This window comes from Brachypodium distachyon, chromosome 3 (assembly GCF_000005505.3).
Source record: "Brachypodium distachyon strain Bd21 chromosome 3, Brachypodium_distachyon_v3.0, whole genome shotgun sequence".
Lineage (NCBI taxonomy): Eukaryota > Viridiplantae > Streptophyta > Magnoliopsida > Poales > Poaceae > Brachypodium > Brachypodium distachyon.
The window spans coordinates 9,159,024-9,171,433 of NC_016133.3; the positions used below are offsets into that span (position 1 = coordinate 9,159,024).

Here is a 12,410-nt window from a genome sequence, read left to right on the forward strand (position 1 = left end):
GGTCCGGCCCATATAAGGATTTTATTTTACTACAACAGTAGCCCCCTTGAGCTGGAGGCATTGAGAATGCCTTCGGGTCAACCTTGGATGCGAGACTTTTGATCCCTTTCCTCGTGGCATTTATGAACAAGTTAGCCAACATTACACCATTTTGGAGCAAAATGAGCCTCTTGAGCTCCAAAATGAGCCATAAGGCTTAAAAATGCCTAACTGATGCTACGTTGTGTAATTCTACGTGTGGAGATAAGAAAGAGTTTTCAAACCAATGGACGACAAGATGATACAAGGTTGAGGCAACTTACTCGAGTCAGAGCCCGGGAGCTGGTGACTGGCCAAGAGGGTTGCCTTCAGCAACGCTTGCGTGCGAAGAAGGGTCGTTCGAGCCACGGCTGGACTGATGTTGTTGCACACATGATTAGACATTTACCCCAACCCTAAACGGAAGTAAGAAAAGTCATGAATGGAGATTGAAAAGTTTCAAGTGTACTCACCGGAGTATGTGGAGTAGGCTGTGGAATAGAGCTCAATCTCAACGTCTTGAGCAGAGGTAGTGAGGTACGGCTGCATATTGTTTTTAAAAAGACAAAGAGTAGCAGTTACGAAACTAATATTACGATATCTTGGCTATTATGTACGTGAAAACATACCCTAAGATGTTCGTACTGAGCCTTCAGTGCGGAAGCCGCATCTGAGCCGCCTGAGCCTTTAACTGAGCGTCCATCTGAGCCTACATATGAGCCATCTTAGCCTCCATGTCCTCGTTCATACGCGCCCTTACCTACTCGGTAAGAACCTCCACCTCCTGCAATGTCATTACAAGATCATCTTTGTTCCAATGAAATGCGAAAAGACCCGAGATGGTGAACAAAGACCAACTAACTTGCTCCGAGAACTGTCGTGCGGTGAGACGACTGTGCGGTGAGACGACTGCATATACTTGCACTTGAGCCAAACTAGAACTGGAGATCATCTCTGTTACTCCCTCCGTCCAACAAAAGATATTTTAAGTTTGTCAAAATTTGGATGTATCTAGACATGACTTAGTGTACGATTTATTTAAAGTTGAGACATCCTTTCTTGAACTGAGTGAGTATTTTTTTTAAAGGATGCAGATCCGGACAAAACTGAGCCAGGAAGGAAAATTAGTGGTAGGCCATCACTGGCCCACGCAGCACTATGAAATCAAAAATCCATATGAATCCTTGCATAGATGTAACGTTAGTTATCTCGCTCCATAGACATCAGAAAAGGATGCTCATCTCTTGGTCAGACTTTGTTCCAAATGTATCTTCACTTCACTTGGGCATTTTATTCATCCCTAAACTGGCTTTGTTTTGTTGAATTGGAAGTAAAATATAATTTCAGATTCCAAAATGGAAGAGTTATTTGGGTTGCACCGGAAAGAAAATGGGGACCGTATTGGTTTGATTGTCCAAAGTACATAAAAAACCAACAGGATTTTACATTCGGATTGAACATTCTTCTTCTATAATTTCAGGATAGGACGGCACTCAAGGCCTGCAACAGCGAGCTAAGGGAAGCGACGCTATCAGTAAGTAGCGTCTTACTGCTGATATACCTTTGAACCACTGATGCTGCATCCAAAGGAAGCAGGACGCCATGAGGCCCATGATCTTGTATTCTTGCAAATACCCCCTTCGTTCCTAAATACTTGTCGTGGTTTTAGTACAAATTTGCACTAAAAACATGACAAGTATTTAGAAACGGAGGAAGTACCTTTTGATAGAAAGTACTTAACTTCTTCTTTGCAGGTCTTGTATTCTTGCACTCTTTGGCTCCGTACTTGGTCTATCCTCCTCAAACCGGAGGATCGTCAGCTGGCTTTGATGGCATGCAACAAGTTGGAGCAAGTGGCCAGAGACTTTTTTACCCACAATGGGTGGCGGTTTAGCCTGCGGATTGAGTCTCGTGCCTGGTTGGCTGTGTGCGTTTTCGGTGCAGAGGTCAGGGGTGTGATAGTCTATATGTATCGATGGATATGCCGTCGAGATCAATAAAAGTTTCCATTTTCGAGAACGAGGCCCATGGTCTAAGGAGAGAAGCAAAGAATACTCAGCAGATCAGAGACCTTTCAGGTCGGCGTAGTGCAGCAGCAGTGGCAACAGTAGTCTGTATATGCATGAACGGCATGCACCAGCCGATCAAGCAAGGTGCGACGTATGTCCACTGAGAGATCACATAAGAGGTTGATATTTTCTTCGCCATAGAAGATGCCTTCTTTTCATCATATTTATTTAAGAGATAAAATTATAAAGAGGCTTCTTTTTATCCTGTTTTATCAGAACAAAGGAACTACTTTCACAATGTCCGGTTTCCCGTCAATGCTCTGATTGTGTCACCAACCATCTTGATTTGAATGGAATCCAATACCCTCAATCTTGCATGGTGAGTTATCAAAACCCAAATAGTTATGGTAAAAAAGAAGAAAGAAAGAAAGCCAAAATAGTACCAATATCAATAGCAGATTCGTAAGTGGTTCTGTTTTGTGTTTTCAGTTACCAACGTGAAGCCTCACAGTACACACACGCTAGTCTAGCAGGAGCCGGCACCAAGTCCAACACGGTAACAAATTTGAATCGCTGTTCAACAATACTTGTAATTAAATGTTGGTTTCATACTATAATTGAATAAATTCTTAAGATTTTTTTGGGAAATTTCTGTGTATTTGCAAGATTGCTACAACTGGGTGGTGGATAGAGTAAGACTTCAAGATTTTTATTTTTTTTGAGAACAGTGACTTCGAGATTATGCATGCTTTGAAAAGTAAAAAAAAAACCGAAATATCCAGGACCTGTGTTGAACAACTTAAAAAAATATTAGGGCCCAAACATGCATTTTTTAAGTTTCGGGGCTAATTTGACACCTTTAAAAAAAATTAGGATCTTTAGCGTATTTTACTCAAAAATAAATAAATAATTCCTCAGTTTTTCCCCAAAGCTTCCATTTCTTTTGCTTATCGTCTGATCCACGAGTCCAAATGGGCCTTACGGTGCAGCAAAGGCTAGGCTACTGTCCGGCTTGTGGGCTGCGGTACTTGGCGCTGGCGTGAAGCAGCGTGGTGGCTCGGTGCTCTGATGCAGGAAACAATTCACGGCGGCGGCGCTGTCCTGATGCGTGGAGCGGCGGCACGAGCGAAGGAGGACAGCAGGTCAGCAGCACCGCACCGATGCAGCGGCATGTCCGCATAGCCGGTGCCCGGTGGCGGCTGCGCCTGCTAGCGTAGCGTGTGCGTGGAGTGCTCATGGCTGATTGTTTGTTCGATCTCGTACTAAATGCTGCATACTGAGGTAGGCTCGATTTAGTACTCCTGACTCCTGAGGCTGGAAATGTTGGCCATGCTGACATGAGTGTGGAATGTTTTTGGCTGAGGCGGCGTGGTCGTTTTCTTGCTTGCTGGAAAGTGGATGGAAATGGATGCTGTGAACTGTTGTTGTTTAAAAAACTTGAATATACTTATTCGGGCCGGGTATGCACTTTTGCTTTTCTTGGTTCCCATAGGAATCGAGCGGTTTTCGGTACAGTGTCTGCCATGCCAAATCCGTCCGTTCCAAATGGACGAATTTGGAGGTAAATTCTAACCTGTAAAAGTAAAGGAAAGCAAAGCAATCATATAGTTACGCTGGTCGAAATAAGTACATTATCCCTTGAGCCATTTTATCTCTGTCCACCATGCATTGATCTGCCCACCGAACTCATGAGCTCCACGTTCCAGCTCCTTCGTTTTTTGGAATCCATCAATGCAGGACCACACTTAACTATAAGAAAGGAGATACCACGAGAAATATGGTTGATCATGCATGCTTGCTGCTGCCTGCAACTTGCAAGTCATCCTTGCTGTAAGTTGCAACTCTCTACTCTACTCTCTAGGATGCACCCATCAGTTAGGAAAAATAATACTAGTAGTACTACTAATCGCACTTCATTTATTATCTCTTGACTTCACTAATCACTGTCCAAAGTCATGACAGCGCACAGTGGGTACGTAATTAAACAGAAGACAGGCTTACCGCTAACAGGTAGTCCAATTAATTAGCAACGCATCTCTTTGCGGTGGATTACATGAACAATCTACTCCCAGATTATATGCAGGTAGAGGAGTCGATCCATTAATGGAGCAAGCAATAAGGCTTGGACGGCAAGCATGGTATAGCTTGCGCCGGCGGGGCACTGGAGTGGTGGAGTGTGCTTGCGACCAACGGCTGTCCTCCTCCTCCTCCCTGGCTGTCCATCCAGTCCATCTATATATGGCGCCTTAATTATTTCCTAGTAATGAATAAATAAACGAACAAACGGACGGACGTTCCTGTCTTGCGTCGATCGCACACCGGACCTTTCCGGTCGCTTTCACGGCGCAGGCCGCACGTTTTCCTCAGAGATATCTCTCCCCGTCGGTCGTCGATCAATTCCTTGTTTAATTCCTCCCATCTCTTTGTGTGGCCAACAGTACCAGTTCGTTGGTTGCATAGGCCAGGTGATACCAACCCAGAGCCTACCTCTCGGACCGCATGGCGACCCACCGCCAGGGCCAGTGTTACAGTCACTCCTGAAAAAGGTTAGACCGTGCCGTCTGAGTTTGGCCTTATATGCACATCTCTTGGTTCTTACAGCAACGGAATATACCCATATGGTTCGAATTTTGCAAGATCGATATGATATGCACTCGAATTGGTTCCGTTCGCAGGTCTGTAATCCACGGCATCCCAAAAATCCCCGAAGAGGTAGTCCTCCTGGATCAGATACAGCTAGAGTACAAGTGTGGAGAATAGTAATGGAGGGGTTGGTCAGCTAGGAATGGACCCGATCGACGAGACGACTAACTAACCAAACCAACTTGCTTGGCCGATCGACGCGACCATTCAGCCCGCCTCTGCCTGCTGTAGCTTTTCGCATTGACGGCAAATAGCAACGCCACCTCGCCTGAAAAGTTGGGTCAGGTGGTTGTGCACTTGCACGTACGTCCTCCCAAGCTTCTTCATGCCCGGATTTTGTTTAGACCTCATGCTCAAATTACCAACCTCCAGAGCGAGTGACGTACATCTCTCCACGACGCGCTTGTTAGCCATGTTTAGACCGGTCATAATGGGAAGTAACATAGAATACTAACATATATATGTTATTAGTCCAAATTATTATCTTCATAGTGAATAGTAACATATATGTGGTGTCATGCATTGTGTCATTTATTAGATTATAAACTCATTTTGCTTTGATTTGTGTGATGTTATGGTAACATATCTAGTTACCTCAAACCTCTCTCTTCTCATTAATAACATGACACATCATCAAAATTGTTTAGTTGGCACTTTAGTTACCACATTTGTTACTCCCACCGTGACTAGCGTTAAGCAAGCTGGAGTAATCAGGAGTAATCTCATTGGAGGATCGCAGGGACGGAGTGCGCTGAGATTCCCCTGTCTTGATGGGATACACCCATGTCGAGTCGTAATCTGTAAGCCTGGCTGTAACCACCAGCACGGCAGCACGCACCTCTTTCGCTCCTAATTAATCACGGCTCACGCCTGTCACGTGACGAAAAAGGTCGCCGCGAGGAGGAAAGGTGAAACGCGAAACAAGCACGCGCGAAAGTAAATGCCAGGTCGGACGAGGACGAGTTAAAGTGAACCGACAAATGCCATCCATTCCCAAACTTTTTACAACCATCATCATCGCTGTTACAGCTGCTAATCACGCCGTTTCTACAGCGGCACGAGGCCGTACAGCTCGAACCCGCGCCGTCCTCTGCTGATGCTGATGATGAACTGCCATGTGACGAGCCTTGGCCGCGCGGTGCGTCAACGCCCGCGTCGCCGGCGGCGGACGGGACTTGCTCATCGTCGCCATTGCTGCTGCCCGCGGCCTCCATCGTGTCCGCTTCGGGTGTTAGCGAGAGCGCGGTGTTGCTGTCGGTGTCGGTGAGGCCGCCACAGACGGTGATCCATTCCTCGCCGCTCCACGTCCAGCAGTCAGGCGAGCACTCGACGGAAGCCAGTGCGCGTACGCGATCGGCGGGCGGCACCACCGTTGTGTCGTCGCCAGAGTCCGTGGACGAGGAATCCTCCCAGATGTCTTGATCGAGCACGCTCTTGGGCGAGACCCAGTGCGCGATCGGCGCGGCTTTGGATGAGGATGTGACGGCGGCCACGAAGGGGTGCTCCAGCAGCTGCTCCGCGGTCCACCGCTGGGCCGGGTCTCTGACCAAACACCTGGCGAGGAAGTCCTTCCCTTGCTCCGAGAACCACGAGGGGGCCTCGGGGACGTCCCCCGAGTGCGCCACGTGGTGGAGCGCCGCGACGGGGCTGCTGAACCGCCACGGCGCGCCGCCCGTGGCCATCTCGATGACCGTGCACCCGAGCGCCCAGATGTCCGCGGCCGCGCCCTGCGCCTCGCCGCGCGCGGCCTCGGGGGACATGAACATCGGCGTGCCCATGATGGCATTGCCGATGCCGTCTTCCTTGGCCTTGGTCGTCCAGCGCGCGCACCCGAAGTCCGCGAGCTTGGCGCGGCCGTCGGCGCCCAGGAGCACGTTCCGGGCCTTGACGTCGCAGTGCGCGATCCCGGCGCCGTGGACGTGAGCCAGCCCGCGCAGGACGTCGCCGGCCCGCGACGCGACCAGGGCTTCCTCGCACCGCCCGCCGCACCGCTTCATCTCGTCCGCCAGGGACCCGCCCGGCGCGAGCTCCAGGAACAGCTCGTAGCTCCTCCCATCATCCGACGCACCGGAGGAGCCCACGCAGGAGACGACGTACGGCGAGCTCAGGGCCGAGAGCACGCTCTGCTCCCGCCGCAGGGCGCCCGCGAGCGCGATCCCCACCGACTTCACCGCGAACGCCTCGCCCGTGAGGGCGTCCGTGGCGATCGACACTGTCGCCGACGCGCCGCGGCCAATGACTGGCCCCCGCCGCCACTCGCCAACAACGACGCCCATCCTTGCAGCCGCCGCAAGAATGGGAGCTCAAGCTTCAACTCCTCCTTGGTTCTTGTTCTTGTTTGTTGATATTGCCGATGTTGGTGGTAGTAGTGGTATTCTTCAAGAGGCAATTGCAGCTGGATGTGTGGAGCTTCCGCTGAATTGTGCCTCTGCTCTGGTGTCTGTTTGTGCATATATACTTATATAGGAGGAGGATGCTTTGGCATAGGAATGTGGTAAGTGTAGGCTGTCCAACCAAAGCAACAAGGCAAAGAAAGGGGTGAGAGAGTCCAAGCTGGCACAAGGAGATTCTCCACTTGTCCACGCATCACTGGTGGACGCAATCTTGGGAGAGATGGCACAAGGAGCTTATACTACCTAACAAAACATTAGGACTTGAGGATCATCTTTCCTCTGTTTTTTTCTGCCCATGTTATCTTGAGGTTTGCCCAAGCTCATCATGCCTTTTGTTTTTAATTCATGACTTCTGTATTATGGTTGAGTTCAGTAACCGTATATGTTGTGCAGTATTCTAGATGGTTGAGGATTGGGTACATGTCTGCATTCCAAAACCAAACATTAATGAGTACTACATACAGGCTACTACTGTTTGTGAAGAATGTTAGAAGACAAGTGCAAAAAGTTAGTTGGGCAAGTTAGTTGTGCTGTGGAGTACACTCATCACGGCCTGCCCGGCTTTAATTTGGAATTCCTCTCCTACGTGCCTTTCGTTTTGGTTCCAACGACCTCTTGGACTAATGAACGTCGTGCTAGAAACTAAACTACACGGCTCTAGCTACAATTGAAGCATCACCCAATTGCTTGACAGCTCTCCTTTTCTCTCCAAGAAGTAACCTGTGGCTTTATACCCAAGGATCGCCCATTGATTATATTATCATGTTTTATTTCTGAGGCGAACAATATAGCTAGCTATCCTTTTGGTTTTCAACTTCATGATGCTGATGCTTATACCTACTGTCTGCATTGTTGGTACAAAATATAAATACAAATTAGACATTTCACATCTTCATATCTCTGAATACTACTAATAATACATTATCCGGTTCGTTGCTGCTTCTGGTCAGAAGACTGAAGCCCTGTGCGACCAAAAGGAAACAAAAATCATTGCTACACCCCAAAACAATATGCTCCAGATTATTAATTGCTGGTGTAATGACTAGGTAATTATGAACAAGTAACTTCTTAAGCATTCTTCATTCTTTTTTATAAAGGATAACCTTAGGACTTGGTCTCTGGGCTAGCTAGATAAGTAGATAACTACTTGTGCTATCAAGCTAAAGAATCAGGAGGCTCATCCAAGGCATCTCCATCGAAGAATCAGCTACCAGATCTGTTGGGAAATCCACGCGCATAATTAAATAGTCGCCTTAATCATCACTTGGTATAAGATTATTAGTAAAGTGTACCAGTACATCTTCTAAAATATATGATACCATGTGAAATACACCACGCATAGGCCACTGACAATATATATTAGGCCACAGCGTTTTACTCGTGCATTTTATATAACGTGTGAGCCTCTGTTTAGTGATTCTTACCAATAAACAAAGAAAGACTCACACTCTATTGCATATGTACGTACAGCTTAACCTACCAGAACAGATTGGGCAGATCATTGTTAAGCTGTGCAGATCTGGGAGTGTTATGGCAACTCCAGCACGTACCAAGCATACACAAGGCTGAGATTTCCCTATCTCATTGCCAAAATAATCAACCACGAGAAAGAGGCCAAGTGGGGATCAACGGCTCTAACTAACCACTAGCCGAGCAAAGCAAATAACATGTTTAGATAAAAATCTCGCTGTTAATCGCCGAGCGGTCTTATATACGTATGTCACACATGCTGCGTCTTCTTTATATGTATATATATATATATATATTCTTTACGAAGTTAATGCGAGATCTGTTGCTAATTAGGTGGCTCGAGGATCAAACTCTTCCTTTAATTTGTGATGGGGAGCACTGAGGGAGTGATCTTCCAGGAGATATTTAGCTGCTTGTTTAGTCCCTTCTTGTCGCCATTACCCACGTTTGTTTAATCCCATGTGCAATATTGGTTGTAAAGTTCATGAATTTTTCATTTCATATTTTTCTTATGGGTTGTTTCATTTGCCGACGCCTTGGCATGGAAGAGAAGGGATATGGGATCTGGAAGAAGGCCAAGATGGACATAAAGCAAGCATAGTGTGCAAGTAAAGATCCGGAAAGTTTTACTCCCAGGTCTGATAAAGTGCACATATCCTCTTTGGGGCAATTATGATGTACGTAGCTACCGGTTAACTTGTTGCTTCTTTGGGGCAATTATGATGTACGTAGCTACCGGTTAACTTGTTGCTTTCGCATAGCTATCCTCTGACTGTTGTAAACATACTCTTTTATGCCACATTTAGGATGTAGTAAGAATTTCCAGGGAATCAATTTACTTCCAGCAAAATTTCTGCATTCATTATTTTTTTACAAGCCCTTGTTTTACGGGAATGAAATGACCGGACAGATGAATCACAGAACCAGCAATAGATCGAAGTACGGCTACTGTACATTGTTACTAGTGGTACGTTAGAACGGTTGAGATTTCGGTCGTTTGATAGATCCCAAATCAACTCAACAGTGACAGGGCGTGCAGCAGCCGCGGCGGCGGTGGTGGTAGGGCGGCCACACCAACCGGGTTTTCCAACACGATTCTGCCGTCGCGGCATCCATTTTTTCCCCCCGTGCATTTCATTAAATCCAGGAACCTACTGCACTTGGGATCGTGAGGACGCAAGCAAGAAGCGATCGACGTGGCCAACCTATTATCCACTGTCTCCCGCAGGCCGCAGAATATGCCCAGGGACTGCTGTTGTTCTTAGCTGTGGGCAGGCAAGGAAAGAAGAGTGGGAGTGGAGTGTGGCCAAAGTGCTGCCGCCGCTAGCTACTCCAGCTGTTGTAACCAAAGATGTATCTGAACCGTTGGGCTTGGCGCCACCTAAGCGATTGTTGGTTGGGAGATGACAACAATGTGACAGTGTTGTGTGCCATCGTGTGTCCTCTTCTCTTTTTTTTTTGTGTGTGTGATTATTTGTTACAGCTGTCCATATAGTTATCATGCTGGTCAGCTAACAAAAGCTTCACTTTTTGTTTTCCTTCTAGGAGATGTGACCAGCGCAAGAATAGACTCTTCTCAGATGAGTGAAACAGAAAGACTGTCAATTTAGAGTACGGTAGTATTGTCTTCGTTCCTAAATGAAAGACGTTCTAAAGTTTGAACAAATATATAGAAAAAATGTATCAATATTTGGAATATGAAATAAATATAGTATACGGATACAAATATCATGATGCATTTAATAAAGCAGTCCTAGGTGTTGATAGATTTTTCTATAAAATTGATAAAAATTATAAGTTAGAACAAAGTTAGAAGTTCTTAAAACGGAAGAAGTACTAAACAATTATTCTTTCCTATCAGAGTTTCTTTTTTAAATAATCACACACAAAAATACAGCTGCATTCGTCTCTGGGCGACAGGCCTGCAAACTGAACACGACGGCTTACTCTGTGGCCTTGCAATGCTAATTCAGAGCAAACCATCCGAAAATAGCTGTGATCTATCTGGTGTGGTGCTTTTCTATCCCCACCGCACGCATGTGATGCCCCAGGTGTTGCATGGACACAGCAAGTGGGCAGGCAACGTCATCGGGACCGGTTAACACAGCTAGAGGGGTGTGCTCCTCTCCACACTACAGTACGTGTTAAGGTTCGGGCCAAGCCATTCCTGTTCCTGGATCCCACGGCTCCACGGCGCCTTTGCAATAACTGGCGCGCGGTCGCACCTAATTTGACCTGGACCATGGTTGTTGTTCGCTCGCACGAGCTAGCTATACTACTCAGCTACAGTGCCTTCCTATAATGTGTGAAGGGGATGATCTTCCTCTGCCTTTTGTGACATCCAGGGTTCACAAGATATTCTAGGATGGATCTTCCGTATTATTTGGTGTCTTGTTTCGAAATTAAACTTTGAAATTCGAACCCATCCAGGGAGAAGATACAGTGCTGGAACAAACAAGGTTGCAAAAACCATCCACCAAGTATACCGAGCTTCAAATCCATCGCCTTGGACCCTGATTTGAAGTTTGGGAGAAGAACGAGAAGCAGGGCTAAAACGAACAGCCACAGGCCACAGCTTGCCATGCCAGGCAGTCGTGGTTTGCAAGCCAGACAAGTTCCACTTATACTTTTCAGCCCCAACAACAACAACAACCTCACTCACTCAACCAAAGTCCCAACCAATTGACGGCACCAATGAAACTGTGTTAATTATCACAACATTATTGCAAGCAAGGAATATTCCTACGTCGTCCAACTGTTGCTGAGCGCATGCGTACTACTTGGTCTGTTTGTTTCTTTGGCTTCACCGTGGCACCGTTGCATCTCTACCTCTGTCTCTGAACTTAATTACCCCCATAAGCTAATAACCATAGCACGTTGCTGCCTTTCTGTATGCAGTTGTGATCATCCTAGTTCTGGACCCCAATTGCAAAAGCATTCATCCACGTGAAGGGATAGCTGGTCTAGCTGTTAACCATAGCTGTATCGATCTCGCCTTGGTAGTGCTAGCTGTGCGTAGTGTGTATGGGAGCTAGTGAAACGAGGAAACTATTCTGATGATGGAGTGCATTTGACAAAAAGGATCTACAAAGAATGTGCAAAAGAGCCGACGGGGAAGGAGTGTTGAAATGGACCACGTTTTAAACCTTTATAGAAAAGAAGGCAACGGGCTTAGGGTACACAGGTCCAACAAGAATTCTGTAGTGGTTGTTCAGTTTGGTGTAACAGGATTGGTCTAATGATGATGATCTTGATAAATCATGGATTGGAAAACAAAAGCACATCCATTTTCAAGAGTACAGGGGAAACGAAATCCCTGTAGGACATATATACGGGTCTTTAGTTGACCAAGACCACCAAACAATTTGGAAACGGTGTAGAATCAGCTTTAAGCAATACCAACCAAATCACTTCTCTAAAACAACACAAACACTCGGCAATTTCCTTACTAATATTGTTTTGGAATTGGAAGTAGATGCCCCGGAGAGACCATTTTCAAGTAGAGGAACAAAATATATGTCCTTCGCCCTAGCAGTAAACATATTTACAACAATATATATAAAAAGGATATTTATAGAGAATATAATGGAAATTTACTTGCATGACAAGCTAAAACGTTTTTTCACTAAATTATGGGAGTGACTGTAATCAAAACAGTGACCATGTGGAAAACAAGTATATGCAATTCCACTTTTCCAATATCAAACCGAAAAGCAGGGATAAAGTAAAGCTGCATGCCTGAATGAAAGCATCAAGATCAGAAATGGATGGATAATGATGGATGCTTCTTGAGGTCAAAAGCAAGCTCGGTAGTAACTAACAAAAAGACGTGTCATCATATCCAAATTCTACTCGGTATTCTCATAAACATGATTGG

At 46.2% G+C, this 12,410-nt stretch overlaps 1 protein-coding gene and 1 long non-coding RNA gene across 2 annotated transcripts; both read right to left on the reverse strand.

Moving 5' to 3' along the window:
- Positions 1-279: 279 nt before the first annotated feature.
- On the reverse strand, positions 280-937 carry LOC112271898. Its single transcript, XR_002965423.1, has 3 exons — positions 648-937; positions 492-561; positions 280-394 (listed from the first exon to the last, which is right to left on the reverse strand). It is a non-coding gene; the product is annotated as an uncharacterized LOC112271898 (long non-coding RNA).
- Positions 938-5,527: 4,590 nt separating this feature from the next.
- On the reverse strand, positions 5,528-7,441 carry LOC100834012 (mitogen-activated protein kinase kinase kinase 18). The gene has a single exon (XM_010238066.3). The coding sequence runs from the start codon at positions 6,944-6,946 to the stop codon at positions 5,528-5,530; it is 1,419 nt and encodes a 472-aa protein (XP_010236368.1). The 5' UTR covers positions 6,947-7,441.
- Between the last annotated feature and the right edge of the window lie 4,969 nt (positions 7,442-12,410).

Bases quoted from the DNA above. Each gene is read 5' to 3' on its own strand.
- LOC100834012 (XM_010238066.3), bottom strand. From the start codon at position 6,946: ATGGGCGTCGTTGTTGGCGAGTGGCGGCGGGGGCCAGTCATTGGCCGC.